General features: G+C 42.5%; 1 protein-coding gene across 2 annotated transcripts in view; it reads right to left on the bottom strand.

The window, feature by feature from the left end:
* LOC142584666 (WD repeat-containing protein 47) overlaps positions 1-16,357 on the bottom strand; it is a 194,109-nt gene that overhangs the window by 5,497 nt on the left and 172,255 nt on the right. For both annotated transcript variants that reach the window (XM_075694829.1, XM_075694826.1), the window contains 3 exons: positions 14,823-14,996; positions 5,669-5,809; positions 3,589-3,807 (listed from right to left, as the gene is read on the bottom strand). In XM_075694829.1, coding sequence (XP_075550944.1) covers positions 3,589-3,807; positions 5,669-5,809; positions 14,823-14,996 — 534 coding nt within the window. The remainder of the gene's footprint in view (positions 1-3,588; positions 3,808-5,668; positions 5,810-14,822; positions 14,997-16,357) is intronic.

Raw genomic sequence — 16,357 nt, 5'->3', positions numbered from 1 at the left:
CTCGTGAGACCAAGATATTGCGCAATAAACTGAAGGAGAGGGCAAAAGCAGGCTTGAAGGGGCACTGTTTGAAGCAAGAACAGCGGAACCCTCTCCCTTTAATTCGGCAACACGGCACCAATCAGCGCTACTATCCAATTTGGAAGAGCATTTTGCCACATGCTTGTGCGTTGTAGCTTATACTGAGTGTGACAGTACATGTATTGGCACAGTTGACTATGTTGGCTTTGTGCATGTGTGAGAGGACTTCGTTATTAATTATCCTTGATAAAAACGTGGACAGACCTACACACACAACAAGTGCTGCTTGTCAGTGCTTCTATAGTTACCTGAACTGTCACCATCATGGCTAGATGCGCTACTTTGTACAGTAAAAAGGATAGGTTAGTAACAAGGCAACAGAGACAATGTTGGTGCCATACACCAACTAGCCCCAATCACAGCATTATTGAACTGTAACATAAAACACAGTTAACCTTGGAATTCCAAGTGGGAGAAAGAATGGCATTTAGCCAGGAGCACAGTAATTTGTAGCTATATTTTAAATTCAGAAAAGCAGCAGCATGGATGATTGGTATATTGTGCCTACATGTTCAAGTGAGCAGTGCAGAGCCTCATTTGGCTATAACAATATTTGAAGGCATTGTTTTGTGCAACATCTTTCACAGAAATTTTGAGCTCTAAGCGTTTAACGGGACACTAAAGGCAAATACTAAATTGACATGGACTGTTTAAATACCATTTCAGAAACCTCGCAACTCATGTTTCGTGCCAAGAAAAGGCTTAGTTTACAAGAAAATTGCATCTGAAGGGTCCGAATACCTTTATTGAAGTTCAAATCTCCCGCCACACAACCGTGGGAGTGGTGACGTTGCATACGCTATCACCACCCTTTGCTGCCATCGGTGATGAAAATGGCACCCGACAGACGGCGGTACCGAGCATAGACAGAGCGGTGGATTTGCCGCTGCAGCTGCTTTTTAGTCAAGTAGCTTAGACTGTTCAGGCATCCCGCGACATCACATGGAAGTTGAATTCTCTGCTACTTGCAATTTGTGCGAGTTTCGTGAGCCAGCAAAACCAGCTCAGCACTACGTGATAACGAAACTACTGAAATGCGAAAACGCGGGCGGCACAGAGTAGAGCGAAAACAAAACCTTTGACCGCCCGCATCGTTGTCAAGGGTAATTTCAATTAGTTCTTTTTTCTAAAGATGAAATCGAACTGGACAAGTAGCATTTTATTTCATCTTATAATACAATACAAGGATGTCTTTTGCAACTAGTGGTTAAATACTAGTAACGGAATTTAAATGAGGAGTGCTTTCTTCATCGGGAAAATACTTGAATGTGCCGGGGAAGTTTCCAATCATGTCCTGCATTTACCTCAATTTCTTGATTATTAAGGCTCTGTTCGCGATAATATTGAAGCCTTAAGAGATTCTCGAGCCCTAATCTATCACTTTAGATTGACTTAATGTTTGCCTTTAGTGTCTCTTTAACCATTAGCAAAAACCAGAGGGGATCCCAGCATTTAGTGGTAATTGGTGGATGCTTGTTGAGACCACTGAACAAATTTGTGCCTTGAAGATTATCCACATTGGTAAAGTAGCATTGGCCTTGCTAGTTACTCAATACAAATTGTGCAGAACATGACATGGCAGTGGGTATGAATTGGTAACATCACTGACATTGATTATTTGAAAGCTAAAAAGTTGCTAGCAAGACACTGACGTTATACAGACAAAAATGAAAAATCAGATTTTAAATGCAGATATGTTTAACAATAAATGAAATCAAAACTATCTCCAACATGTAAAGCTGTCACGTGTGCAAAACATGCTGAGATCCATCAACTGAACCTAGATTGCCTTATTTAAAGCATGCACTTACAGTCTTGAATGAAAGGTGAAACCAGATATTTAACAAGTTTTGCCATTGTTGTCTTTTGCCACTGTTGCCACTGTTGACACCACAGCTGCCTTTCTAAGCATTGTCTAGTGCGCATACTCTTTAATAGTTTGTCAGAAAGCAACTATTTGCAATGTATTGAAAACACTCATGGCACTTGCAAACTGAACACATAGCCTTCAGCATTTGAAAAATCAAGACTCCTACAATTGCTAATAATTAAATGGTCCAGTTGACAAAAATTAAAACTATATCATTTACAAGGAAAGACCAACAAACATTAGTGAAACAAAATCATCTATTTTACCTTTTCTCATTATAGAACACTTGGAAATCAAGAGTTCATTAAAAATAATGCTCATAACCTCCTAAATCACCGTTCATTTGAAACACCGGTAAGCTCCCAGCAGGTAACTTTCATTTCTTTCTCTCTGAGTTTTATTATAGGAGTCTTACTATTATGAAAATAAAGCAAGAGGAAAAAAAGAGATCAAAGATCAAAATGGAGAGTCATCACATCAATTCTATTTCATAGTTATGACAAGAGGTATTTGCTCTTGCATTAAGTTTTGAAGCCCTTTTTGTCTTTTTACATCTAATTGCTGCACCCCTATGAGTTTTCCTGCTCCTCACAAATAAGCCTGCATGACATTTAAGTAGGCGTGAGCAAATAATGGATTTTGAGTTCAAACTGAATTTGAAATGAGTAGTGAGTTGGAAGAAATATTTTCTAATCACACATCGAATAACTGTTGCGCAGAGAAGTGGCTGCAAACTTGTATGCATAGGAACTACTGCATGTAGGAATTAATGACTTGTTCTGTGGAAGAACGGGTCCAAAATTTAGTAGAGTAGAACTCATTAACTAAATGTCAAAGATATAAAGAGGTTAATAATGAATAGCAAAGCATGATGCAGCTGCCTTAGCACATGTAGTAATGAGAAGAACGGTTAAGTAAAACAATCCGCAAATTAAAAACAGACAATTGCAACAACTAGAGAAAGTGTAAACAAAGATAGCATCTGTAAGGATGCTTTTATACTGATTAGACATCTCAGTTACACTTATTAGATGTCTCGGTGTTCGTACTGTGAGTAGAGACGGCGCGTTCACACGTGTATAAGGAATGCACACTAGACCATGTTACAGTGCCCCTTTCCACTCCTGCTATGCTTCACTGCGTGACAGATATGCGTCACCGCTTAACACAACTGCATTGTGGCGAAGCTGAACATAAGAAATCGATAATTACATTTAAAGAAAGTAAAATATTAATTTTCTTTTTCTTCGAAGCGAACATAGAAAAGCACCATAATCGAAACTACTATTCGGAAATTCGAATATTCGTACGACAATAGTTTTAAGATATGTGCGACGACACATCCAACCTGAACCTTTTCAGCCATCACCATAGGCTCAAACAGGAACACCCCGCGATTACTGCCAAAGCTAGCCATTTAAGACAACAGGCAATAAAAACAAAACAAAGCCAATCCAAAAGAATTGTTGCACTGTCGTACAGTACCAAATCATGTTTCTGAGCAGAGAGCATAAGGTCACCTAGAACCAATGCAGGGCTTAAGATTTGCATCTTGAAGATTATCCACACAGGTAAAGTCACATTGGCCTAGCCAGCTTACTCAACACAACTTGTGCAGAACATGACAGGCCACTGACCTTGCAGATCGGTGAGGACGCATTTGCGGTCATACGATGCCGTCAGCAAGTAGTAAGCTCGTGGTGAGAAGCGCACAGACCGCAGGTCAGACGAATGGGGTCGGAACGTCTGGATGGTGCGGCCACCTCGTATGTCGTACAGCATGCAAGTGGCATCCTCGTGGCCCGAGACCAGCATGCGCCCAGAAGGATCCACAGCCACAGCAGCCACTGGGCTCCCTGTGGAGTTGAGTGTGTCAGTTACAAGATTGATGACAAGATTGCAAGATTGATGACAAGATGCATCTCAGAATAGGTGAAATCACAGAACAGCGAAACACACAGCCGTTGAAAAATTATGGCTCTGCATCAGTTTTGAAAGGACTGAAATGGCAGTGCACAATGCTCATTCACATTAAATCAATGCAAATCTTGTGAATTTTAGGTTATCGTCTGTGGGTGCTGTGTCTACAACTGTGCATGCCAACATAGCACCTAAAGATCATCCAAGTTGTATAGAAGGTAAACGGCCACCACACATAGAACACATTGTATGAATATCAAAGAGGTAGGGCCTCATTTTTGTTTTGCTCCCTCGCTCTCAGTTTCACATCTTTTCCCTTAACTCAACCTCAGCCTCACGTCATAAAATATCAATGTCCCCTCTCATGTTCAACCTTACTGCATTATCTTATCACCGTGCTCCCTTACCCTTAAGTTGCCCTTTTTTGTTTCAGCAAGGATGCCAGTAGAGAAAAAAACAACACCAACATATATCAGTGTGGCATGCGTAGCCTTCAAACTCGTGGGTAAATGAAATCCCTAGAAAATTTTGGAGGAAATCAATCATTCAAAGGAGAATGGCACTGAACCAGTTAAGTTGGAGCCTGGTACATTTGCTCTAACCAAATTCTTAGTTAGTATATGTTTGTTCTATCTGAGGCATGCTGTCATTAACCATACATAAATTTTCTATGTAACACTCAGGTTAACGATCCAGAACTGAAGAAAAAAAATTTTGTGTGAACGAGAAATGAACCAGAAGATTTACAATTTTACTCTTGAACAAAACTGAAGAGAAAGTTTTCGGTTCAGGTTGGCAACCTCTCTGGCTTTTCATCCATGCATTGCCTGTACTTGCAACTCAACCATGTTACCTTATTTGTAAGTGCACGCAAGCTTGCTGTCATTTTAGAAGTGGCTGCACCATTAGTACAGATTTCAACATGTCACTTTGGCAGGCAGGCATGATAGTAATAAACTCGTGGGGGTTTGAAATTGATGACCAGCAAGATAGCTCAAATAGTTCTCCAGCAGTGGGAGACCTATATATAATCACTGTAATGAAGCACTTCCAAGCTGGGTGGCCACCTTTGATCACACTAGTACGTAAGCAGATCTAGGTGTAATAAAAATGGCACAGTGCTTCTGACATATTGTGTCTGAGGTGTGCTTCCACCAGGTGAATTTTTTTCGTAACTACTTGTGGTGTGAAGAACAGCACGAGTACCATTTTATTTTTGCTTTTTTGCGCAGCTTAAGGGCACGGTTGAGATTTTTTTACAAAATAACTTTGTATGCTATATTCTTAGGTTATGCGAACAAACTGGCTAAAACTTGTTTGGACCATCAAGTTTTCGCTCAGGAGTTGAACTAGAACTGAACAGTTTTCGCTGAACTGGCACGAAAACTGGAACGAAAAAAGTTTTAATTTGAGACTCTGGTCATGTTGTCTTTATTGAAAATAAGGAAGCATTTAATAGATTTGGGGTTGATATTAGTGGGCACAACTGTGTCACGGAGAGCTATGAAACAGTGATCAATACAAAAAAAAAACCCAATAATTTTAGTTATAAATATTAGTTTATCCACTCTTTATTCAAGTATAATAACAGGAATGAGATCTGCCAAGTTTTGCATTGTGGGTTTTTCACTTACAAAGCCCTTCTAAGCTCTCACTGCAAACATAGCTGAATGCATGGCAGGCAAACATATGGCGGGTATGTGACACAATGCTTACACATCACTCTTCCCAAATGAACAATGGGAGAAGTGATAAAAGTTTAGACAAAAGAGATAGGGAGGGGGCACATGAACTCACCAGGGCCACTTCCACTTGCTGGTGGTGCAGTCACTAGGTTGACACAGCCTCTGGTACGCAGATCCCAGAAGCGGATGGTCCTGTCTTGAGAGCCACTCACAAACATGGCTCCTCCCCACGTGTACAAGGACAGGACATGACCTGCAAAAGAGTAAGAAAATACAGATGAACAATAAAATATCTTTGTTTTTAACCGCGACATAGTACTGACACTGTAGCAGAAAGGTAAAGAGTGATGTGTGTAATAAGAGGCACCCACACCTAAAGTTACGACCAAGATATATGAAATATATTTAAAAGAAATTTCTGTTAATTTCTTTCTGTACACATACAGAAATTGAAGCAAAATCAAAATGCTGATCAGCCTGATGAGGGCTTTAGCTTTGTACACAGTCTGAGCCACAGGCCCAGAATACAAATGTTCAAGCAACACCTGTTATTCAGAACTATGGACAATGTAATAGTTAAACAATTTTAAATACAATTATTTTGGCTTCATTAGCAGAAAGAATAAGTAACAGTTACGCAGTGTTAACGAAATGGTACAAAGGACAAAATCCATGAACGCATACACACACTATGAGTAATAATAATAAAAAAATTGTTGCCTACTACTAGTAGTTAGGTAAACAAAAAGCTAAAAATCAAGCCGCAAGTAAAACATTCACGTGTCTGCACACATACACACATGAGGGGCATCCAGAAAGTAAGTTTTGAACAATTCTTAAATGCACCAATACTAGAAAAAGCAATGTTTATATTGCCAGACAGAGTGATACATCGGGTATTTCTCCACATGTTAACCACCCTTTTATAGTGAAACAGTACACCCCTACCCCCCGATGCATTTGTCGTGTCCATGGGAAAACACTGAACCAATCAAAGTGGGAGGCACATGCCACTGGATTCCTTGCAGCACCACCAGATGGTGCTCACCTCTGCACACCTGTGGCAGCGGCCGAGCAGGGGAAAGAAAAGAACCAGAAAGCTTGCTTTTGCGCATGGTGTTTGCCACAAGTGTTTCCCGGTAAAGATTACGCTTGCACAAGCTTAAAGGGGCCACAAACCACTTTTTATCGAAGCGGAGAAAGGCATTTGAAGTGAAAATAGGCCATTTCAGAAATACTTTGCCGTAAAAAGTACTTCAATGCGTTCAGCAAAAGCAGAGTTATTGGCAATCTAACACGGCCTTCGCTGTGCTCCCGTTCCTTCTTCAATGCCTTGCATTGCGAAGGCTACTGCGCAGTGGGGTGTGCCCACAAAACTCCGCCTTCTAAATGCCACCGTGACGCGCAGTTCAAACTTCATTTTGGATGTTAGTGTAGACTCCACGACTTCCGCCTTTGGTGCCTACAATGTGCTAAACATAAGCCAAATGCGGTTGTCCTCAGCAAGCCGCAGTGTGCTTAGCCAGTGGACTCGTGGCGGCATCCCGCGACGACCGCGGTATCTACACCATGTAGCCAAAAGCAGCTTGATGTTAGCTATCGGTAACAGCAGCCATCAAGGGAATGACGAAATAGTACATCTGATGACGAAACAGTGCATCTAGAAGAGAATGAAGACATGGCCTACTGATGAAAAGAGAGCTTTTGAGAGAAAGGTGACTTCGCGATCTGCTTGCGAGCTCCAGGGACCATGTACGACAGCAAAACTTGGCTGAGATGTTCACAGCAGCATATCCTACCCGTGGACTACATTATTTCACCCAGTCTGAAAGGTGGTTCAGGGCCCCTTTAAGTTGCTGGGAAGCGGCAACTGCAGCATACGAAGCAGGGGGTGATGTAACTGCACTTTCATGTGTGAAAGAAGAACCTGCCTAGCAAATGATTTCCTTTATATTCTGATGGCGCTATAGAAAGGCCATGCATAGTTAGGCCTTCTGAAGAGCAGCGTGAACATGATGAGCTGTAATGGGAACGGCAACAACGTCAATATGCACAACAGGGCAATTCCATGAGAGAGTAAACATGCTAGTCCGCTTGATAATTTTGTTTCCTCTGGTTTTTTTATATGTCATGTAAGAATATTCAAACTGAATGAAACCAAAAATTTTATTCCTGAAAAGCGTTCCCAGCAAGCCAAAAAAATATTTGAAGGTGGCAGTGAGAGTGACATCCTATTGCTTACCACAATATTTTCCAATTTCACGGCCGAATTAAATGTAAGCTAAAAACATTGTGTCGAAAAGCTTTTCTCCTCATTTTAACATGCTTCACAGCAACTTACTTTCATGTGTTTTCTTATGCTGTCCACAAACTAAAAAATGTAAAAAAATTTCAAACATGGCCAAAATCAGAAAAATTTTGCAACTTTGATGTGTCTTCACACATTTTCAATTTCACACAGAAACTTGACAAAAGTGTCAAACATAGAACATTCTCTTTGCAACATTTATGCAAAATATTATCTTCCTACATGAAACACAAGAGAACAAAAATATAGTTAAATAAACAAGTATTTTCAAAAAGCTCATTTTCAAAAAATAAAATAAAGCTCTGGTCCCAATTTCTGAAAAATTTTTGGATGGAAGTCCACTTATGTCGGGCAAAATGTGGGTGCTATAACATGTTTTCTCATTTGCTTTATTCACAAAATATAACGGGCCAAAGTGGCCCATGTTGAGCGTGCTGGCTTGTTTGCTGGTTGTTCATCAGTTTGCACTGAATGCAAATCTATTTCTAATTTCTTTGCTGCTTCAGTACTTTGCTCTGTCAACTTGTTTTCAACAAAAATGTATTGCCAGATTTTATTTGTGTCTAGCATGTGTGGGGGTGGGTGGCTGCCGCCCCCTAAAGTGCTAATGTATACCGCGTTTGCAGCCTACAACCTCTGTGGGCATTGCACTTACACCTTCATTATTTGCTTGTCAACAGCACGTGAGACACCACGAGTGCATGATGTGGCTGACTTTGCCAAAGCCTGCCTTGTGGACGTAGTAAATGACTTGTAAGCGGTGCCAAGGCAGGATAATTCGTTAGTGACGGAGCACTTCCATAATCAGCAGGTGCATCATTATGGAGGTGCTATTTCACTGCCTGCTCCCCATCTCCCACATGCAATGAATACTGGTACCTTCTACGGCACCACCGCGTGTGACTTGCACTGTACATTTCTAGAAACTTATCTGAGCTATTTCCTGAGCCATTTATTTCGTTTTCCACTACCACATGTTTTACGCGTCACTAACAGATAACGTCTTCCTGTTTTACCTCTGCGTTACAGCTGTCCAAAAAAGTGCAGTATGGCATGACTGAGCCAAAGGCTTCCGAAGTTGCCTAATTTATGATGTTTTGTGAGCACTTTGCTGACTCGCTTTCCCACGCCGAGAACAGCAGAGGTCTGGTGCCAGACAGGCATTGTCCTTTGATAAGGAGCATGGACTACAGGTTTTCATAGTTAAAATCCTTAGATGGCTGTGTTCATAGAACATGAAACTGTGAAACATCCTGGAGGCTGAGTCACGACAGCAGCACAGAAAAAGTGACAGAAAGAGTGCGCTGCTGTTCAGTATAAACGTTTTGACTTGGTCTAGCTGTTCACTACACGCAATGTACGCAGCTCGTAGCTTGGTCCGAGTATTCTGTGCTGATTATTTACGTGTTCACATGAAGAAGATTGCTAAGAAAAAAAATTTTCATTGCATAAATGTTTTGGATGTATTGCTAGATTTTATTTGTGTCTAGCATGTGCGGGGGAGGGGGGCTGCTGCCCCCTAAAGTGAACTGACTGGAAGATACTGCCATAGGCTGAGGACATTCACGACACCGACGAGGTCTGCCAGCACTGCTTTACATGCCTCAAGGAAATCCTGTCTTCATCTAGTAACAGCCGCGATGAAGCAGATGAGGCATTCCTTCAGGAAGAAGCAATTCACAACTTGAACAGGTACGTCCACCTTTCTTCTGATGTTTCACCACTGAAGCCACCATCTTCCATTCACAAACGCAGCAGACAATCTTATGGAAAGAGAAAACGGACCGAGATTGAAAGCGTCGTGGTGACAAAGATACGTTCAACTTTAAGCGCTGCATATGGAAGCATCAGTACACGTGAACCGTCTGTGACAGAATGACCTCCAAGTGCTGGCTGGTTAAATAGCTTGAAGCAAGTGTACGAGGCTTCAAGGTCCTATCGAGAGCGCCTCCGTATCTTAAAGGGACACTAAAGGTTACTATGAAGTCAAGTTAAAGTGATAAAGCAATGCTCTAGAACGTCTAAGGCATCAATATAATCTCGAACAGAGCTTTAGTAACTGAGAAATTGAGGTAAATGCATGACACGATATGAGACCCCCCAGCGAAATCCGGTACTAGCTCGGTGACGAAGGCACTCCTCATCATAAATTATGTCACTGGTACTCAAGTACTCATATTAAAAAGACCATTTCATTAGGTTATAAGACAGATTAATATGCTACTTGTCTACTTCTCTTCATTTCTAAGAAAAAATAACATTTTGATGTTACCCTCGAGTAGTATGGGTGGTCGAAAGGTTTCGTTCTTGCTCGACTCTGCGCGCTTGACTTTGCACCGCACGCTTTGGAGTTTCAGTTGTTTCCTTATCACGTCGTGCTGCGCTGGTTCTGCTGGCTCGTGAAACTTGCATTTGGAACAAGCAACGAGAATGCCACGTCCATGTGATATCGTGAGATGCGCGAACAGTCCGCAGATCTTGGCCAAGGGCAGTCGCAGCAGCGAATCCAACATTACTTATCACTGTGTCCCAACGAGTGAACCTCTCCATTCGAAATGGTTAAGTGCCGTACCTCTGCCACAGCGCGTTGGCAAAGAGCCAAAAAATCGCACAGTGTGCTCGCTGCACTTTCGTCCAGAGGATTACGAATTCAACGCCGACTTACTGAAGTCGTGTCGAGTGCCTATCAAAGCAACGCTTTCCTGTAGCGCTGTTCCGTTGGTCTTGCCTGCATTATCCGAAGTACAAGAACAACTGCAGGTCGAAGACAGGGCGGTGAATGCGGCATTTGGTTTTCACGAAGGAAAAGCTACAAATGTACAGCCATGACATACAGTTGCCGTCGTAGTAGTACGCAACGACGCCGGCAGCGCGAGCCCTCAGCAGCAGGTCACGTTCATCAGTGCTTAAATTGCTGAAGTCGAGCCCAGCATCGCGAGCCAATGTGTCGTTGTCAGGGTCATCCATTGCAACAAGTGTCAAATTTGGAGTCATAAAATAAAGAACCAGCTTATCGTCGCGCGCTTTTCCTTCCGCTAGCCACCATAGTCCTGCTTTTGCGCTGCTGTCAGCTTTGTCTTGGCTCTGTTTCTGGCCGCACGTTTGCATTTTCCGCAGAAAAGCCATAGCGCCGTCTGCTGGCGCTGTTTTACTCACCGACGGCGCACCGTCACTATGAGACCATGACGTCACCACTCCTTGATCGAAGGGCGGGCGATTTGAACTGCGCTAGAGGTACGCGGATGCTTCAGAACGCATTTTCTCTTAAAATAAGTCTCTTCTTCGCATGAAACAAGCGTTTCGAGGTTTCTGGGATGGTATTTCAACAGTTCACGTTGACTTAATATTAACCTTTAGTGTCCCTTTAACCATTGTGTCATCAGAAGTTCAAAACAAACGCGTTCAAGAGGCAATCCCAGCTGTCACAAAGTACATGCTCAGAAAGGCCCGAAATTGGCGTGAGAAATGTGGAATGCGGTTAGACTTTGATCCGTACATGAGGTCAAGGTTAAGCCTATTAAGCTGTGCTCGACTACTTCAAGGATGAACTCGGGTGCTCTCGGCAGAGACCGAACAAGGACGTCGTTGCAGACATCATGAATGGCCAGAGAGAGTATGTCTCAAAGTGGTTTATGACACATTCTATGTGCAAGACATTCCAAATGTTCAAGGAGCTCACTCCAAAAGTGCCATCGCCCTGTCAAAGTTTTACAGCCTGCATCCAAAATGAGTGCTGCTTGCACCACAACAAGAGGTTTGCACTTGCGTTTATTGCGCTAATGCCAAACTTTGCATCTCTGCGCTTGAGAACGTAACTGGCATGGAAATCTAATTGGTAAGCATGAAAGCATTATGCCTTTGCGGCTCCCCAACCACCCACAGAGTGTATGTTAGGTGAATGCGAGTGCTGCCCATGGAGTGAAAGCCTCACTTTGGCCGGCCTGGGAATGGTCGAAGAGGACGAGGTCACATTTGCTGTGTGGGAAAGCAGTGACTTGATCAAGAAGATGTCATCTCCAACTTTTCTGTGAAAGAGTTTGGCAAATGGGTGACCAAATGAATTACTCGTGAATACATACGCTGCGCTCAAGCCACGGCTATTCACGAGACAAAGAAGTGCAAGCAGCGCGGAAGCATTGTTCTGCAGTTTGCTTTTGTGGAAAACTGGACTGTCCTTCTCTCAAATGAAACACAATCGTACCATTGACACAAGAAACAAATCTCCATTTTCACCTGTGTCGCCACGGCAAGTAAAGAAACACACAGCTTTGCTTCCCACAGCTAATGACAGCTTTGCTGTCATAAGCGTCGACATGCATCACGACGCAGCGCACACCTGCTACACTAGGCAGAGTGCACAAAGTGTTAGATGAAAAAGCACCCATCTACTGTCACATAACACATGTCTGAGATAGTGCAGCGAGCCATTTTAAAAGTAGGTACCAACTGTATGAGTTGTGCCATTCCAAGTATACATCCGCGAGGTGGATATTTTCTGCTACCGGGCATGGGAAGAATGCCTGTAACGATGTGGGTGGACTCCTTAAGCACTAAGCTTCCCTGTACAACCTGAGGTTGGAAGCGCCACCTTCATTCAGTCGGTACATGAAATGGTCTCCCAACTTAGTGGCAACATCAAGAATGTGGCCCTGCTTCATGTGCCTGCTGCAGCCATTGAGAAGCATCGTCAGCAGAAGTGGAGTGGAAGTCAGTATCGTACGCACTGGGAATTCAGTCATGGCTAGCCAGCTGACGGTGAATAAACCTTTTTAAGTACTAACTCAAAGAACATGCAATAAATTTGTTCAAGTATCACATAGAGTTTGTTTGCTCTTGCCTCCCAGAAAACAAAGTAGAAAGCATGTTCTCTGCTCTTGCCACAATAAGAAACCAGGTAAACCTTCCTTTATTTGTGGCAACCGTTGCCTTTTATTTTTTTAAAAGAGAGTAAATGTTAACAAACCGGAACAAGTCATTGTGCCACTAAGCCAGCACACTCAACATGGGTCACTTTGGCCCATTATATTTTGTGAAAGCAAATGAAACATAATATCACACCCATGTTTTGCCCGACATAAGCAGACATCCACCAAAAATTTTTTCGAAAATTGGAACCATAGTTTTTTCTATTTGATTTTTTTAAGATGAACTTTTTTAAAAACTTGTTCATTTACCTATTTTTTTTCTTCTCTTTTGTTTCATGTAGGGAGATAATATTTTGCATAAATGTTACAAAGAGGATGTTCTATGTTTGACACTTTTTTCAAGTTTCTGTGTGAAATAGGAATCACACCAAAATTTGTCTGATTTTGGGCATGTTTGGTACTTTTTTACATTTTTTAAATTTGTGGACAGCATAAATAAACGCATGGAACTAATTTACTGTGAGGCATATTAAAATGAGCAGAAAAGGTTTTTGATGCAATGTCTTTAGTTTGCATTTAATTTGGCTGTGAAATCGGAAAAATACTGAGGTAAGCTATAGAAGGATGCTTGCGCCGCCACCTTCAAATATTTTTTTGGCTTGCTGGGAATGCTTTTCAGGAATAAAATTTCGGTTCCAAGGAGTTTGGATATTTCTACATGACATATAAAAAAAACAGACAAAGCAAGAACATCAAGCAGACATGCATGTTTCATCTCTCGTGGAATCACCCAACGGCGTCGTGCTCAGGCTAGGTGGGAAGCAAGCCACGCACACTTAGGACACCTGACGAGCAGTACGAACATGATGAACAACTAAAGGAACAGCAACGTCAATGTGCTCAGGCTCGGAAGGACCCAGCTCAAGGCAATGTCACATCAGTCGATCGGATCAGGCGATACCACAGTTTCATTGGCCAACCACCTTCACGGCGTAGATTGGTGCACCCCCCCCCCCTTTTTTTTTTAGTGCGAAAGCGATTACACAGATGCTCAATGCACAAAAGCACCGTGAGCACCGCCGTTCTTGGGCTGTCCCACCCTATGGCACATATGCGGCTCGCATGCAGAGGGTTAGAGGGCCTCCAGAGACGCGGAGTGCATTTGCCTGCAACAACGATGAAGTGAAGTTGAAACATCCTCAACGCTCTGCTCGAATGAGTTGGTGGTGGAGCCAGGGCAACGTTCTGAGCATGGCACTATAAGCACACTAGCATTCCTACTGAACTACAGTGTGCACACACTACGTTGAGCAGAACGAGCAGTAATCGTCAAGCTAACTTTATATAATATTTCACTGGGCACTTATGCCGACGATTTCCCATTTGTCTCATCTCATGCACCATCAAAGTATGATGCCTGCAATGCCACTGCCAACTATCATCATGCCAGCATTGCGAGACGTCTGGTAGCTGCCAGGGCACTGCTCTTTCTGCCCAGCAGGAGTTGCCTTGCATGCTGCATCACGCCAACATGTCGCACCCACACATAGTTAGAAACTGTCCGAGCAGTTCAAGTGCAATGCTAAACCTTGCTATCGCTGTCGATGCTTTACCCTTTGGGTGAAACTACGAAATATTTTAGGAATTTGCACTAGCAAAACTAAATTCTGTATGCCAGTGTCGTGCCAATCTAATCTGCCCCCATTGACTGAAAGCAAATACATTTGTTTTGAAGGGTTATATTGAAGAAGCCACAATTTGGTCACACAAGAATGACACAGTCATCGAGTCAGAGCCAAATGTGAACATCGAAGCATTGTGCCAAAGTCCCACACTAGAGAAATTCTGATGCAGCATACACTGTTGCATAAGCAGCACAAAGTAAATGCGCTGCTACATGTGCTGAAAAATTCAACAGCATGATTCAGAATTTTCAAATTTGCCTCAGATGTCATCTATCTTGTGATTACTGGTAAGCACGAGTGGGGAACCTTACTTGAATCTGCGGTTGTAAACCACTTTGTTGTAGCGGATTAGCTGTTGCATCCCAGTATCAGCCCACTTTACTGCAACCAAGGCAGAGGACAGCTTACCTGAGTGACCAGACAATGCCTGGAAAGGCGTGGCAGTCTCGCAGTCAGTGACGTAGATCTTGCAGTCTCCTGCTCCACCACTGATAAGCAGGCTTGACCTGTTGCTTAGGTCCTCCACAAAGCAGACGTCACGGACAGTGCCATCATGCATCGTCAGCTCTGCCTCTCCACCAGCTGTTCAGGAACAATTTGAAATGGTAGAATTCGGTTATGACAGTAATCAAAGGGGAAAGGGGCTGGTTATTATGTATACTGTCCGCTTTACGAAAGTGTAGATAGTACTGTGTTCTTATTTGAATCGAATTACAAGTACTAACGTCCTCAAACTGCACAGTGGATTATGAGAGACGCTGTAGTGGAGGGCTCAAGAATAATTTTGACCACCTTGGGATTCTTTAATGCACAAACAAAGCACAGTACACCAGTGTTTTTCGCATTTGGCCCCATCGAAATACGGCTGCTGCAGGAGGGTATCAAACCTGCAACATCATTCTCAGCAGCAGAATGCCATAGCCACTGTGCTACTGCAGCAGGTTGTTTGTATATTTTTCATATGTGTCCTGCCCAGTGCGCTGCTTTTTGAAAGACAGCTTGGTGATGAAAGAGAGTTAAATGTACTCTTTTATTCAAAAGCTTTGCTTGCCAGGAGGGCTGCAGTAGTTCCCCTACCTGGCCTCTCATACACATGCAACAGACGCACACATGTATGCACAAAGACAGTGGGCTTATAACTTTTCAAAAAAGCAGTCAACGTTATAATAGTGAACTGCCAGTTTATGACTCATTTAATGCCACAGGGAAAAAAATAAGAATCCTACATACAGCATGAAAAATTATTACATAGGCCCACACTTCAAGTAAGTAGCAATATCTCAAATAATCTGGCACGGTAGCCCAGTGGCAATGGCGTTACGCTACTAAGCTCGAGGTTGTGAGTTCAATACAGGCCGCGGCAGTCACATTTTAATAGGGGTGAAATGCAAAAATGCTTGTGGGTACTTATATTTAGGTGCACGTTAAAAAACCCCGGCCAGTCTAAAATAATATGAAGTCCCACACTACGGTGTGCCTCATACTCATATTGCGGTTTTAGGACGTATAATCCCAGAATTTAAGTTTTATTTTAAATATCTCACAGATAAATGCACAGATGTTCTAATGCAATTTTTCACTGTTACAAGATGACACACATCACAGCCGCATTTCTTATATTATGCATAATTCTTAGCCCCACCAGTGTGTATGCAATTATTCGAATAGAAAATAAGTCTCTCATACTGACAGATACCCAGTGGCTGTTCACTGCTTTGCAGTGAACAGCCACTGGGTATCTGTCACACATAATGCCTAATATGCATTATATCTGCATGTAAAATAGTCATAGAATACAGGAGCAGGAAGATAGGATAGAAGAGACTTCTTTTTTTGTATTACATTGTTTAATTTGAATAAACACCTACTTCACCATGACTGTTTGCATGTGTGTCCAGTGAAGCTCAAGACATTTAAAAATTTTAAAAAAGAGAGACAGAGCA

The sequence above is a fragment of the Dermacentor variabilis genome, chromosome 1 (assembly GCF_050947875.1).
Source record: "Dermacentor variabilis isolate Ectoservices chromosome 1, ASM5094787v1, whole genome shotgun sequence".
NCBI lineage: Eukaryota > Metazoa > Arthropoda > Arachnida > Ixodida > Ixodidae > Dermacentor > Dermacentor variabilis.
This window is presented reverse-complemented; position numbering and strand designations above follow the sequence as displayed.